At 42.5% G+C, this 16,143-nt stretch overlaps 1 protein-coding gene across 1 annotated transcript in view; it reads left to right on the top strand.

The window, feature by feature from the left end:
- Nucleotides 1-1,269: 1,269 nt before the first annotated feature.
- PPM1L (protein phosphatase, Mg2+/Mn2+ dependent, 1L) overlaps nt 1,270-16,143 on the top strand; it is a 313,864-nt gene continuing 298,990 nt past the window's right edge. The window contains exon 1 of the mRNA XM_011959075.1: nt 1,270-2,435. Within this exon, the coding sequence (XP_011814465.1) occupies nt 2,037-2,435 (399 nt within the window). The 5' untranslated portion in view covers nt 1,270-2,036. The remainder of the gene's footprint in view (nt 2,436-16,143) is intronic.

Raw genomic sequence — 16,143 nt, forward strand, 5'->3', positions numbered from 1 at the left:
CTACTACTGTACTAATGATTAACCACTGGGAACATTTTAGTGTATTTCCTTCCAGGACTTCTTATTTTTTATTTTTAGAAAAGGAATGGGGATCACATCAAGGCAGAAGTGTTTGTTGGACGACAGACACTGGCTTGGCTGGGATCAAGCAGCCTCTCTGCTCTTCAGCACAGCGGACTGGAAGAAGCAGATCAGCACTCTTCTTCCTGGACAGGGGTAATGAAAATGAGTATTTTCCTTCAAAGCTCACTTGTTTCCGTATTTTAAGCGGACGTGGACATTGTTCTTTTCTCGTGCCTTCCCACCTTCAAGACCCACCAACACCTGCCTGCCTACATTTAGAGTTATCCTCCTCGGCTCCTGCAAGCCCGCACTCTTCTCCAGGGCCGCTACTCTCCGCTCATCCAGACTGCCGCCCCAAACTGAGCCTTCTTCCTGAGATGACCGAGGAGGTGGAGGGAGACCACCACTTCCGAGCTTCCAAGGGACCTTCAAACCTGAACCGCAGAGTCAGAGCCCTCGCCCCGTAGAAGAGTCAGGAGCACCCCGAGGCCCCCATCGGAAGCTTCGTGCCTCCCCGTGGAAAGGTCGCGAGCAGGCAAGGCCTTCGTGGCCGCTGAGTCCCCTGCTCCAGGGGCGGCGGCCGCTCTCAGAGCTGCCCTTCTCGTCCCTCCCGAGGTTATCGTCAGAGTGCACTTCCTTGGGGAAACAGAGGTCATTCTCTCGAGTCCCCCCTTTCTGCTGTTCTCGGGAGGAAGAAGGTCGCTAGACCCAGGCTAGCTCCCCGACTCTCGAGAGAGCCGGGAAGGCCTCTGTTGCTGAACGCCGAGACCGCGGCCAGCGGCCGGGTAATCTCCCTATCGCTTTGCAAGCCGGGAGAAGTGCGTCCCTTCTCGCTTGCCTTACGCCTGGCGAAGAGGGGACCGCACTACCGTGCTGCCGCCGAAGGGGGGAACGCTCACGTGCAACTCTCGGCTTCCCAGTGAGCAGCAGTAGCTCCTGGAAAACCAACGCTAAGACTAGCAGGGTCAGTATTAGCTTGTCTTAGGAGCCGGCACAGGGGGAAGGTACAACCATTCGCAAGAGCTAGATAGCTGACCTCCCTCTTTTCTCCCCCTTGGCTGGCCTGGACCGCCTGGGGCTGCGAGCGCGCACCAGCGGCCGCGGAACTTGCTCAGCCTCTGACTGCTCGGTGGGCACACCTCCGGGTGCTGAGTCCCGACTCAAGGGGCGGGACGGGGCGGGGTGAGCGCGCGCGGGGCGGAGCGCGCGCGAGCCAGGGCGCGAGGAGGGAGCGCGCGAGTGAAGCCGAGCCGAGCCGAGCCGAGCCGGGAGGTTCCTGGGGAGCGGCAGGCAGAGCCCAGCCGGCCGCCTGCGGCTCAGTGCTGATCGTGCCGCGTCGCCGGGCTCTGCGTACCCCTGCCTCTGCCCAGGCATCCGCAAAACTTTTATTCTCTGGGGCCCCCGGGGGTGTGTGAAGGAATTGGAACGTTCGACCATCTCCGCGCTCCCCTGCGGCGGCGACCGAGGGGACCTGCATCCCTTGTCCGCCGGGCTGTGGAGCCCTGCGCCTCACCTGCTGATCGCTCCCGGGAGTCTCGAGGGGGCACCCCCGGAGGGACTGCGCGGGCGCTGGCGCCCCTGAACTCTCCCGCTCACCGCGGCAGACCAGCCTGGCGCAACTTTAACTTGATTCTTCTTGCCCAATCGGGGCACCCGCGGCTGCTGCTGCGGCGGCTGCTGCTACCGCTGCCGCCGCTGTCTCACAAAGGGGCTGAGGAGGGGAGGCGGCGCGGGCGGCAGGGACGGGCCTCCGGGCCGCCGAGGCGGGGAGACAAAAGGGAAGCTGCCTGTGCTCGCGCTGCCCGCTCGGAGCCGCCTGCTCGGCTGCCTCCGGCTGGGTTCCGCGAGCCTCGCCCCCACCCTCGGGCACTGCTCCACCTCCCTCCCGGCTGGCTGTCCCCGCAGTGCTCCCGGACCCGGCGAGCCTTCGGGGCGCGCGTCGCTGGTGGTGGTTGAGGCTCTAGCGATAATAAATGATAGAGGATACAATGACTTTGCTGTCTCTGCTGGGTCGCATCATGCGCTACTTCTTACTGAGACCCGAGACGCTTTTCCTGCTGTGCATCAGCTTGGCTCTGTGGAGTTACTTCTTCCACACCGACGAGGTAAAGACCATCGTGAAGTCCAGCCGGGACGCTGTGAAAATGGTGAAGGGCAAGGTAGCCGAGATCATGCAGAACGATCGACTCGGGGGGCTTGATGTGCTAGAGGCCGAGTTTTCCAAGACCTGGGAGTTCAAGAGCCACAACGTGGCGGTGTACTCCATCCAGGGCCGGAGAGACCACATGGAGGACCGCTTCGAAGTTCTCACGGATTTGGCCAACAAGACGCACCCGTCCATCTTCGGGATCTTCGACGGGCACGGGGGAGAGGTAGGAGCTACCCGGGGCTTTGTATTTGTGTCTGTGTATATATCGTGTGCGTGTGTGCGTGCCTGTGTGTGTGTGTGTGTGTGTGTGTATAAACAGGACAGCGTGTGCGCAGCGGGAGAGGATCTGGGTGCGAGGGGCGTGGTGATGACACCATGGTACCTGGCTGGACAAATGCGGCTCAAGTTGCCAAAAGCACTGCTGGATCCAGACTTCTTGGGGCTGAGGGTCCACTTTAGGGAAAGGAGAGTCATCCACAGCATATTTGTTGCTACTTAATACGAGGTTCCCAAGGCTGGAACCCAGCAAACACTGTGCTAGCTTAGCAAGGAGAATTAATGGTATCTCCAGTGAACTTTGGTCCCAGACCCCAGTGCCCTTGTTCTAGGATTTGAGTTGAACTAAGCACAGACAAGGAAGACAACATCTTTTATGCTTCATTAGGAAAAGAGACTATACCTGCAGAGCGAGCTCACTGAGGGTGAAGGAAGCTGTGACTCCTTCCCATCGCCTTCACTCTAGGGAGGAATCCGAGGGGCTGCTCTGCGCTTCTTTCCAACTCTATCAACTTTACAAGTGCAATCGGGCCAATTGACAGGAGCGCCTCGCTGGCCGCTTGTTTTTACCAGGATCTCAGAGCAGGACCTAGATGTCCCTGGCCTTTGCAGATGTGGCTATGCCCGCAAAGGAGGCGGTGCCTTGACCTCACCCTTGCGCCCTGGCGGGCTTGGGGGTGCAGAAGTCGCCCTGCTTCTAGATTCCTTTGTTTGTGGTTCATCTGGAAACAGGAGATAGCTAGAGGCCGGTTCAGTTCCCTCTCCCACATTTCAGCAGCACCCGGGTTGTGCGCTGAGGCCCAGATTTCCTGGAGGTTAGGCAAAGGTTGACTCTGATCCTTGCGCATTGGCCCAGGCAAAGTGAGAGGCAAATGTGGCTCTAGCGCCATGCTCCAAAGAACACTGGACCAATCACCCCATCTCTCAATTTGGCAGTTTGTAACGGGTTCTTTGGCGCATACTCTTTGTTTTCCCTTTTGGCAGCATACTTTTCTTATTCTTAACCCCTTCCTGTTTTTGATTACACCCTTTCCCTGAACTCCCATACAAGTTTTTCCCCAACTTTCTTCTCTGCCCTCTGATCTCTGGGTAGGCTGTAGGGAACTGTAGGGACTGCCATTCTTTTTCAAGCATTTGCTTGTTCTTTGGGCTTTGTTTTGGGTAAACATTGAGAAAGCTTTCAACTGGATATCTTATCTGCATTCCTCACCCACCACTCTGCTAATCTTTTCATGCTACTGTGCCTACCTGCCTTGTAGAACCAACTTTGCCAAGAATGACAAACTTAGTAGGAAAACTCATTTGGTAGAACTGAAATCAGTTTTTGCCATTTTCCATCCACCCTAGCTTTTTTTATATTCTGCTTTTTCAGAATGCAAGTTTCTCACTGGTTGTAAATTTGTAACCTCTTGGGTAGTGTTGGGATCCCCTCCCCTTGGTCACAGAGTAAGTGAAAGATGTAAAATTAATTGAGGGAAAAGAGGCTGTGTACATGGGCAAAAACATGCCTTAATGACAAAGTTGCCAGTATAATGGCTGATTTGTCTTCTTGGCTTGAAGTAGACTATCTGTATTTTCATTTTTTTGTGCCTAAATTCAATGAGGGTGAAGGAAGCTGTGATTCCTTTCTTTGTAAATCATTTAATAAGCTTATATTTATTATGTATTTTTATATTAAAATTGGTGGCTGGTAATAATCTGCTTCTGGTCTTAGCACAGTTTTAATTTTATTAAAGATTTGGTTGTAATAGTAATGTGGTGAAATTTTGGGTTGTGGTTGTCTGGGTGTGATGCATTGGCATAGTTTTAGCCTTGGATTAAAAAAGTGTAAGTGATTGGGTGATTTAAATTTTTTTTTCTTTTAAGTTGATACTGTAAAACCTGAAATGTGCAGACCAAAACACTTTTCAGGTTGAAAATTTTCTAGTGCTATCTTGTGGTAAAGTTACCCTCCAGAAAAGGGACACGATAAATGCTTTCATTTTACTGAAAGTATTTTACACGTACATGGCTTGTCATTAAATTTTTTAACAACAAATGAAAAGATGATCATTGTTAGCCAAACCATGAGATACTTTTCTTTGTGCCTTACATTAAAAAGCATGCTGTTTGCAAAATAATTGATATTATCAGTACTCTTAAAAATAGAATACTTGTTCTGTTCACAATCTCTTACCGTATGTAGCCAGTTAGTTCATTTTGGCTTTGTTTTAGGGCAAAATAAGGGAAGTGCTACAAAAGGAGTTACTTAGTTGCTATTGGGAGTATAACGGTGACAGATAATATTAGGTAATTTCTCTCTTGCTTTTTCTTTATATATAATCATTCAAAATCCTACCATCGAATTCTTGTGTGTTGTTTAGCTCCTTTAACATTCACCAGAGGAGGGTGCCACTGTTTGATTTTAGTATAGATGATGTTAGCTCCTGTCACAAAAGAGGAAGCTTTTTCTGAACTTTCTATTATTTATGTATATTCTGTCTCTAGAATGGTACAGAAGATAAATGAGGAGTTTAATTTTAATTCTAATAACTCACACTAATAAGGTAGGCCATCAAAAACTAGGGCCCATCTATAATTGTAGTGCTCTTTACTTGCAGAGGAGATATTACCTTGTATATCCTTCTATATCCGTTTCATCTGTTTATATTAATTTCATCCCCCACCCTTTTTTTTTCTTTTAAGCTGAGATGCTGATAGCTGGAGAAGTTGTGACCTTCCTAAGGCTATGTGGCTAGTTCAAGGCCTTTAGTTTGTTGATCTCCATATGAAACCACTGGACAAATTGGCTTGAATATTTACCTAGATAGATGGTGCCCTGGGGATACAAGGGTGAATGAAATATAACCCCTATCCTCAAAAAGTTTCAGTCAAATGAGAGAGATAGACCTCTATACCAAAAATTATAGTCATGGTACACTTAGAGTGTTATGGTAGCACAGAGGAGGCACATTTAAATCAGATTGGGAGGTAGGAAGGCCCAGGAAAAAACACCTTGAAGATATTGTTTACTTCAAGATTAGAAACATAGGTCTTGACTTGTGATCTGGCTTTGAATCTGTGCTCTGCTTTATAGTAGCTGCAACATTGGACAAGTTGCTAAAACAACTTTATCTGGGAGTTTATTATCTAGAAAATAGGGATAATAATGTGTGTAAGGTGCATCTTCATCAGTTGTATTATACCCTGTCTAAAGAAGTACCTAATGGAGAGAAGGATATGGAAGAGGAAAGGCCAAGAAGACCAAGAAGTCTGCAGGGCTGGGGCAGCAATATTCAAGGGAGAGAGACTCTTCCTGTGCAAGCCACAGCTTTGATCACTATGAAGATGTATGTAGTGCAAGGATAATTTATTAGGTATCTCCCAAACTCTCTATATCTCAAGGTTCTAACTTTCAGTGGACTTCTGATTACTAATTCAGGATTTCAGTTATCCAGATATTTGAGAAAACTGTGTCGTGGCTTCAGGTGTAAATTTTCTTACAGTCAAAGGAATATTCTCTATGATTAATTAGTAAGTTGGTATTCTGATTTGTACTTCAGCCTCTTATGATTTGGGTTATCATGAGGTAGTTCCTCTTGAGCATATTTAACTGTGGATTCTTTGGCAAAGATATGTCTCTGGACTTTTTATGCTGAGGACCAGACTCTGTAGGGCTGTGCCTTCTTCTAGGTGGATGAGATTTTAAAGAGCCTTATCTCAGTGGTCCTACAGACCAGCTTCCTCCCTTGATTCTAACCATGATACTGTGTGTGGATGGTTCACTGTGTGTGTATGTGTCTAAAGGTATGGCAGTGATTGTTTTCTTATATAACAAGATCAAAACAACAAAAAGGTAAAAAGGAGTTCGTTATATAAATTGATGTAGAAAGATTATTTTAAGATAAAAATGATTTTTATCTAGGAAAATCATTGTTTTTGTGCTTACTTGTAATTTTTATCTACAGGCAAAAGGTGTTTTGTTGTTTTTGTTGTTGATTTCTAGTTTTTTAATACTTTCTAGAAGAAATATCACTAAATCCTTTGGCACCTCTATCAATGTTCATGGGTGAAGCCTAGCTAGAAGAATAGATTGTTATGTGCTCCATATGTTCATGAGCATTACTTTATTAAAGATCTTATGTGTCTTGACAATTGACACACAGCTTGGCCAGTGGTTAAAGCCTAGAGTTCTACATTTTGCATGAGGGAGAAGCCATACTTCAGGCACTTGCCAGGGACTGCAGTCTTGAGGCTCAGCACTTCTCAGAAGCTCAGAAAATAAACTGCTTATGGAGGGTTGCCTGAAGAATATATATATATAGTCTGATTCTTTGGATCAGTGGTTCTTAACTTTTCTTGAGTCATGCTGCTCTTTGAGAATGTTATGAAACTACAGACATATTCCCCAGAAAAAAGTACATGCATATCAAATTTGCTTTGTAGTTTCAGAGACAAGTGGATACATGAAGCCTCTGGATTTCAGGTTAGTCTAGATAGAATAAAATCTGGTTTTGATACGTCTAGATCTGCAAGGAACTGTGTATCTGAACCCCTTGCTTGGCCTTCCTGCTTTCCTCTCCATCATTTGCTTTTATTGAATTGTTTGCTGTCATTTGCCTATGAGGGTTGTTTGGAGGAATAGTCTCCTCAGCTCTGAGAAATCAACTGCAAGAATGTTGTTGAGAAAATCGTTTGTTATATTATATAGTATCATTTTAATGAGGACTGAGGGAGAAACATTACTCTATTACCTATTTATCTTCTTTTTTTTTTTTTGAGATGGAGTCTCGCTTTGTCGCCGGGGCCGGAATGCAGTGGCCGGATCTCAGCTCACTGCAAGCTCAGCCTCCCGGGTTTACGCCATTCTCCTGCCTCAGCCTCCGGAGTAGCTGGGACTACAGGCGCCCGCCACCTCGCCCGGCTAATTTTTTTTTATTTTTAGTAGAGACGGGGTTTCACAGCGTTAGCCAGGATGGTCTTGATCTCCTGACCTCGTGATCCGCCCGTCTTGGCCTCCAAAGTGCTGGGGTTACAGGCTTGAGCTACCGCGCCCGGCCACCTATTTATCTTAAGGAGGCTGAATTATGTAACTGATTGGGCCATCCTGGGTTTGTTGGCTGCTACAAGTATTAAGAGCCAAACCTCTGACCTACCTCTGGCAAATGTGCAGACTTTTAGGGAATACATTCATCTGGTACATGAACCTCACTCCTAGGAAAGCTTATCTTTCCTACACTCAATTTTCCTTTATCCCATTTGTATTAGCCTGTTTTCACACTGCTGATAAAGACATACCTGAGGCTGGGCAATTTACAAAAGAAAGAGGTTTAATGGACTTATGGTTCCACGTGGCTGGGGAAGCCTCAGAGTCATGGTGGAAGGTGAAAGGTGACGTGTCTCACATGGTGGCAGACAGGAGAAGAAGAAGGCTTGTGGAGGGAAACTTCCCCTTATATAATCATCAGATCTGTGAGACTTATTCACTATCACGAGAACAGTGTGGGAAAGACCTGCCCGCGTGTTTCAAATTACCTCTTACCCGGTCCCTCCCACAGCACCTGTGAATTCAAGATGAGATTTGGATGGGGACACAGCCAAACCATATCACCATTTTTCTCTTCTCTTAGATATGCCATTTTAGCTTGTATTATATGTATTTATGTAAGTTTCATTAGATCCTTCTGAAATAAGATACACGTCTGAATAAATAAATTATGAGTGGCACAGTGAATGATCTGCTTTTCAGACATTATAGCTGCTGTTAGTAAATGTTCGACTTTCACATTATGATGTACAAGAGGCCTAGGGATTTTGTGTGGATATATCGTGCCTTATGATTTAAGAGAAGATTCTGATTATTTTGGTTTAATATGGCACATTAAAGTTTCTGCAAAAAAATTTTTTTTTCAATGAAACTCTCTTTCCTATGCCTGTGTTTGAAGACTTTTTTGTATGGGAATGTAGGAACCTGACTGCTGACCTTGCTGCGTCTTCTGAACAGGTTGTTAAGAAATTTGGTTCAATTAAGCCAACATTTTCTGTATAGTCTGGCACCTGTGAAAAGCAGTGTTATGCTCTGTGTGATGTCTAAAAATGATTTGGTGCATTCTGTACCCTCAGGGAGTTTTCTGTCTACTTGGAGAGATGAGCGTTTTAAAAAAAAATAGCAGAGTTACAAGATGCCTGCCACCTACAAGTGTGTGATGGCTTGACTGAAGGAGCTTGGGGAATTTTGGATAATTTTGAAGAGGAACTGACATTTAATTGTGTCCTAGCATTTCTGTAGACAGCGATTGGGTGGAGGAAGGAGGGGAAGATGACATTAGAGGTTGAGGAAAAAATATGGAAATGGTACAGAGGAAATACAATGCAGGTACCATTGGAAGAAGGCAGGTAGTCTTATTTGTCAGGAGTAGGCTTTCTGCAATGGTAATCATTCTAGAAGCTCATTCATTATTTTTTTCCATATTCAAGTACCCTTTGTGTTTTGATATACTTAACATTATTTTTAAATTAACTGTTTTTTAATGTTAAGTATATTTATTTGAAAACGAAACTTCGTATCAGCACTGGGAGTAGAAAAATCCATGAAATGAAATTCTTGGCCTTTAACCTGCTGAGATGTTGTCTCCATCTTGATGGAGTAGAATGATTCTAAAAAGATTTATCTCCTAGTCTCTGGTTGTCTCTAGAGTTCCTCTATCCTCCTCTCCTTGCTTTTTTATGAGGAGAAAAGGTGGCTTTTAAAATTTAATTGCCAGCCATAATTTGAAGCAAGGCAGCCTGCTTGCTCCCTTTGCAGGTGGAGAGCACTTCCAGTGATGCTACTTTGTGAGGAGCTCTGGTTTGGAGGATCCCTTTCCACTGTGACTCATGTGACAGAAGATTTTATTTGTATCATGCCTCCATGGGAAACACAGAGTTATGGGTAGTGTTCCAGCATAAATTCCATCCTCATTTTTAATACAGGTAAATGGGAAGAGATTATAGGGATAAAACTGATGTTTTTCTAGCTAGTTTAAAAAAATAAATAATTCACAACTAAGGTACTTGAACCATTATGGATAACAAATTGCTTGTGACATAACTTACCATGACAAAAATATACCAGTATGCTAGGTCCCCCTGTTGAAGAGCCATGGCCTGGGGTTTGGGATACACACAGTTGAGGAGAGTGGGAGATGCTGCTGGAACTACTGTTAGCACTATTATTGAAGCCGTGTCGAGGAGCTTGGGCCATGTTCTGTATATATTGGAGAGCTACTGTATAGGAATGGCATAAAATCCATGCTTTAGTAATCCTGCTCCTCTAAACTATATGGAGGATTGATGTGAACTAGCAAGAAAGAAGTATGAGGGGAGAATGTCAATTGGGAAGCTTGAGACAGAACTGTGAAGGTGAAACCCAGGAATGTGGGCCATTGTTGAAAGAGAGGGAGAGGATGTGATGGGAGTGGATAACTCTTGAGGTGGTAAGACTGATGTCAGGGTTTCCATAACTTTTGTTACCATTTTAGTAATTCTTCTTAATGAATGTTAAAATAAATCTACAGCAAGTCAAATATATTTTAAACTAATTTTAAAATTATAAAAATAATATGACTCCATGATAGATATTATAGAAAACAAGAAACATTCCTTCAAATCTTACTACCTTACTACCTCACTTCTACTGTTATATTTTTGGTGTATTGCTTGCTGGTCTTTTTGTTTGTTTGTTTGTTTCTTTTTTGGCGGGGGGGTGAACAGGATCTGGCTTTGTTGCTGAGGCTGGATTGCAGTAGCACGATCATAGCTTACTACAGCCACAAACTCCTGGACTCACATGATCCTCCTGCCTCAGCCTCCTGAATAGCTGGGACTATAGGCATGTGCCACTGTGCCCAGCTTCACCTTTTTTAAAACAGTATGCATTTTAAATATAATTTTACGTAATTATAAAAATATACATCTGTAGATTTAAATCTTGTTTTTCTTTGTATAATTCTATAAACATACTGTCATTTTGCCCTATAATGCTTTATATTTGATTTGTTTTTTTATTTATTTTAATTCTGTCTCTCTCTCTCTCTTTTTTTTTTTTAAGACGGTGTCTCGTTCTGTCCCATGCTGGAGTGCAATGGCGCGATCTAGGCTCACTGTAACCTCCGTCTCCTGGGTTCAAGTGATTCTCCTGTCTTAGCCTCCCGAGTAGCTGGGACTGCAGGCACCCACCACCACGCCCAGCTAATTTTTGTATTTTTTAATAGAGACAGGGTTTCACCATGTTGGCCAAGCTGGTCATGAACTCCTGACCTCAGGCAATCCGCCCGCCTCGGCCTCCCAAAGTGCTGGGATTACAGGCATGTGCCACCGCGCCCTGCCTGTTTTAATTCTTTACATTTATATTTTGAGTATGTTTTTTAGTGATAGAGCAATGTTTTATTGAGTAGATATTTGAGAAATTACTCAACTGCTTCCTTATTGGTATACACTTAGGCTTCTCTAACTTCTTACCGTTGTAAATACCATTGTAATAAATCTTTTTGTGCTTCTACTGTAGTTTGGATTATTTCTCTAGGGTGGGTTTCCAGAAATGGGATTTCTGGATCAAAGGAGTAAAGGAGAAGCCACCATTATTGATGGTAATAATAATTGCTGACATTTATTGAGTATGTATAATATGCCAGGCAGTATTTATAACTTTATATGTGTTATCTAATTTTAATTCTGATAGGAGTTTATGAGGTAGGTACTATATTATCCCCCATTTTGTAGGTGTAGAAATTAAGGCACTGAGAGGTTAAGTAATTTGCCCATGGTCTCTGACAGCTTGTGGGTGGGAAACTAGGGTTTGAAACTGCGATTCAGACTTAAGAGCTCCCTGCCTCCAAAGCCTGTACCATCAGTTTTTGGTTGACGCCCTACAGAGCTCCTGATTTGGTCAATGAACTGCTGATAACATTGTTACGTGGACACTGCCTAGTCTTTTCGATTTGCTTAGTGGGACTTTGGTTTTCTCATATGACTGTGACAGGTGGTGGTGTTTTTGAAAACCCTATGCTGCTAACCTTGGTAGGTTGATCTTGTAATTACCTAGAAAAGTCCTGTAGTTAAAAAAGATTGGGGTCAGAAGTCAGAGCAGATGATGCTTCACATTCAAACATCTGTTCTCATCTACCCTGCTTCTTTGCTGGCAGAATCTCTATCCCACTACAGAAAATCTGCAGTATTTTTGCCTGTTGGCTCATGAAAGGCTTTCATAGAAATTATAGTGGTATTAGCATAACCAGTCACAATAAACAAAAATGATTTATGTTTTATTTTACTTCAAAGTACCAAAGGCTTGACTTTAGGATCAATATGTAGGAGTGTGGATGTGTTTGCATAATTTTTCTTTATATTCAAGCTTTGACTTTTTTTTTCTTTTTCAGGATCAAAACAGCTTCCTATTACATATATTGTTAATTTTAAATAGCAAATATCATTTTCTCATTTGTTTATAATACTGAGTTGGTTTGTTTAGTTTGAGTGGATGCTAATTCTGTGTTTTCATTCTAGAAGGCTACTTAATACATTATTTTCTTAGCCAACCTTAAGTCAAGCCAAGCTTTGGTTATAGCTAGTTATAATCTGTTTTTAATAGAAATCTTCAAAGTTCAAACAAAAGAAGCCATCCTTTTCAAAATAGTTAATGTAATGATAATCCCTTTTATAGCTTTGTTTTGTAATTTTAGGCCCTCCTTTGAAAAGTACAGAGCATTTTTATTAATATTTATGTAGGTAAAAATCATGCATATTGATAAACTAATATATTTTCAATAAAGTTGAAGTCTATGCTATGAAAAACTGCTTAAAAAGTGAAGATACGTGATATGGTCTGGGTCTGGGTCCCCACCGAAATCTCACCTTGTATTGTAATTTCCATGTGTTGAGGGAGAGACCTAGTAGGAGGTGAAGAGGGGGTTGGGGGATTAGATCATTAGATATGGGGATTAGATCATTAGATCATTAGACCCCCTTGCTGTTCTCATGATAGTGTTCTCAAGAGATCTGATGGTTTTATAAGAGGCATTTCCCCTCTTTGCACTTCTCATTCACTCTCCTGCCACTCTGTGAAGAGGTGATTTCCACCATGATTGTAAGTTTCCTGAGGCCTCCCCAGTCATGTGGAACTGTGAGTCCATTAAGTCTCTTTTCTTTATAAATTACCCAGTCTCAGGTATTTCTTCATGAATAGTGGCGTTAGAATGGACTAATACAAAATGATATTTTACTTCTGAAATGAAAGAAGCTACAAGCCTTGATCACTTGATCTCTCTGGAGTTTTTTTTTTTTCCCCTTCTCTTTTTCTGTTTCTTGAGAATAGGGCCTAATTTAATGGAACCTTAGCTGCTTCCAGCTTTTCTGGAATTAAGGAGGGGCTTGATACTTGAGTCTGTTAAGATTGAGACTTAACCTACTTTCTTCCATTCCTAGAAGACAAGAGAGTTCCTGTCTGCCACTGGGCGTGAGGCTCCTGAAGGCAAGTTTGGGGCCATTGCATATCATAGTGCAAGATGTCCACTGTATAGTGCTACTAAGTGGAGAGACATTATTTTCTAATGTGTGCAGAACTGTCCGCTCCCCAAGCTAGACATCTGTGGGTCTACAATAACTTGGAAACTTTTCTAGTTTGTACAGAAGCTAAAGGCACCATAGCAGTAGGCTGTATTTCTGAGACTCACAGACTTTTTACCATACCATTAGTGCCCTCCATGTCCTGCTCTTGTATGAGCAGTTAACAGATAATGATCTTTGTGTCTTAGTTTCTTTTTCTTTTCTTTTTCTCTTTTTTTTGGTCTAGGGTCTCACTCTGTCACCCAGGCTGGAGTACAGTGGCACCATCTCAGTTCACTGCAAACTCCACCTCCCAGGCTCAAGTGATCCTCCCACCTCAGCCTCCCAAGTAGCTGGGACTACAGGTGCATGCCACCATGCCTGGCTGATTTTTTGTATTTTTGGTAGAGATGAGGTTTTGCCATGTTACCCAGGCTGATCTTGAACTCCTGAGCTCAGATGATCCACCCGCCTTGGCCTCCCAAAGTGCTGGGATTACAGGTGTGAGCCACCGCGCCCAGCCTGTGTGTCTTAGTTTCTAAATCAAAGACCAGTTGTCTATTGCATGTCAGTAAACCTTGTGACTTCTCTGGAGTAGTAAACACTTATTTGCATTTGCTTTTCAACATTAATACTGCAAAGTTTGGTCATTATAAATGTGAGTGGTGATTTAATGCCCTGTAGCAGTAAATCTTAAATATTTCAAATTGTATTTTTAAGAAGAGGGTTTATATTCAGCACTACTCTTGAACAGCAAAGTTTTTAATCAAAAATATGGTATAAAAATTTATTCTCTTAGTTATGAGATTGCAATAGGGTGGAAACTGTTTTATTCTGATAAGTGTATACAATTTCTTTTTAATCTAGTAAGTGCTTTCATTTATCATTTTTAATTAAATGAATTAATTTTCAGTTAAATTAGTCACTGGATATTTTCTGGCCAAATAAGTCTCTTAATGACACTGTCAGGATTTTATGGAAATTGAGACATAGTAGGATCTTTGATCAGAGTGTTTATCTTTTTGCTCCATAGATAATGAAGTGCATTTTCTATAACAGCTGGTTTACGTAGTTATATGATAGATATGTTCCAGAGTTTGAGATTAAGAAGTTTTTACTTCTGTTTTATTTTAGCACTTAGATGTTTTTCTAAATTTGTCTTTCTGAGTTTTCTCTCTAGATAGGTCTGGCAGGAATTTTTGAATTGTCATGTAATCCAAATATAGTGCCTAAGGCTTCACAGCTACATGAAATATCTATTTTTAAAGACTTTCATCAAGGAGATTCCACATTTTCCCTGGAGACTTTTTTTCACTATCCTTTCTCTTAAGAAATTCATCTCTATATGTGAGCTAGGTCCCTCTGGTTTAAGACTATTTCTTCTAGTCTGGCTTCATCAGAGAGAGATAAATAAAGATTAGATTGTTACCATTTTAAAAGTGGTAAAACTATGATATTAATATTTTTTATCTTCCCCTCAAATTAAATATTAACATTAAATTTATGTGAGAAGTACTCATCTCAAAAAGAGGGAAATTCAATGTAATTTCTACCAAAGACAGAATAGTTTTTAGATAATCAGTAGTGGCTTCTGTTTGTAAAGAGCTAGTCTGGCAATAAGGAAATGTCTTCTTACAGATCGGTTAGTTTTGTCTATCATAAGTCTCTGTTGTCAGAGACTTATGCTACAGGTGGAGTGGGTTCTAGCTGGCCACCTAGATGGTACATTATTGGGAAGTTTTTGGTTGCAAGTGACAGAAAACTCAAGTAGAAGCAGATTAAGCACTGGAGACAGTTATTATTTCACATAACAAAAAGGCCCAAAAGAGGCTTTTGATCTAGCAGCTCAATGACTTCAAGGCTGTGGTTCAGTGTCTCAGAAATTCTCTTCAGTTTTCCCTCATGGTTGCAAGATGTGATACTCTGAACTGCTGCAGTCATCTTTGTATAACTACATCCAGAGACATGAGCAGGAAATTATACCTGTCTCGTTCTTCTTTAAGCTTCAGGAAACCTCTCTAGAAAGTACTCTTCATATCTTATAGGCCATAGTTGTATCACATGTTCATACCTAAACCAATGGCTTGGTCATGGGAATGTGATCAGCATGATTAGCTTTGACCCATCATAATTCATTCTGGATCTGAGGGGGAGCCCAGCCTCTGGAGGACATGACAACTTAGAAAGGTGAACAAAATTGGAATTGTATTAGCTAGGAAGAAGGAGAAGTGGAAATGGTTGTTGGGTGAGCCACACCAGTGAGAATATTGCTTGTTCTGCACGTTAGCAACCTCATTGGAGAATGTTGCTGTAAAGTGTATAACACTGATGTGGGGGAAGATAAACTTTAGAGGACTTCAGAAAAGAGTAAGCCTTCTTATTTTTTGATTGCCTTAGGGATGGTTTTATTTGGGAGCTGAGACATAAATTTGGTATTTTAGGGTCCCATAAAGTCTTAAGAAACTGCTAGTAGGTATTAGGTTAGTGCAAACGTAATTGCAGTTTTTGCCATTAGTTTTCTAACTCTGGTTTTTCCTCTGCTGTGTGAACTAGTGATCAGGAGGGATCTGAGCGTTTGGAGAACAACAAGGTGGGTTTTTTTTTTCTCTAATATATAACTGTCTATTCACTATAGTTAGTGCTGCTGATGAATGTGGAAATATTATAGTAGTTCTTCTGTTGGCTATCCATTTTTACTTTACTATCTCCTGTTTTAGACAATGAATTTGTTGGTCAAATTCAGTAGGATTTTTGTTCTGTAATTATTAGATATTGTATTATTTTGTTTTAAAATATTCGAGTCTACTCCAGGCCAAAGAGGGGATTCCTGGGAGGGTAGGACTTTTTGTACCCATTTCGGAGGGGGACAACCTCACAATGGTCTAGGCTACAGTGAGAGGAGAGTGTAAAAGACTTTTCGGTAGGCCAAATGAGTGCACTTGGAGTAAATTCTGTGTGTGAGGATGAAGTACTCATCCTTCTGCTGCTGCTATAAACTGATTACGATGAGGCCATCTTTTCATTATGTTTTCTGGTCTGATTATTGTCAATTTATAAAAATGCTTACTGACTCAACTTTCTATTTAGCTTTAGTA

Source organism: Colobus angolensis, unplaced genomic scaffold, assembly GCF_000951035.1.
Source record: "Colobus angolensis palliatus isolate OR3802 unplaced genomic scaffold, Cang.pa_1.0 Scaffold48, whole genome shotgun sequence".
Classification (NCBI taxonomy): Eukaryota; Metazoa; Chordata; class Mammalia; order Primates; family Cercopithecidae; genus Colobus; species Colobus angolensis.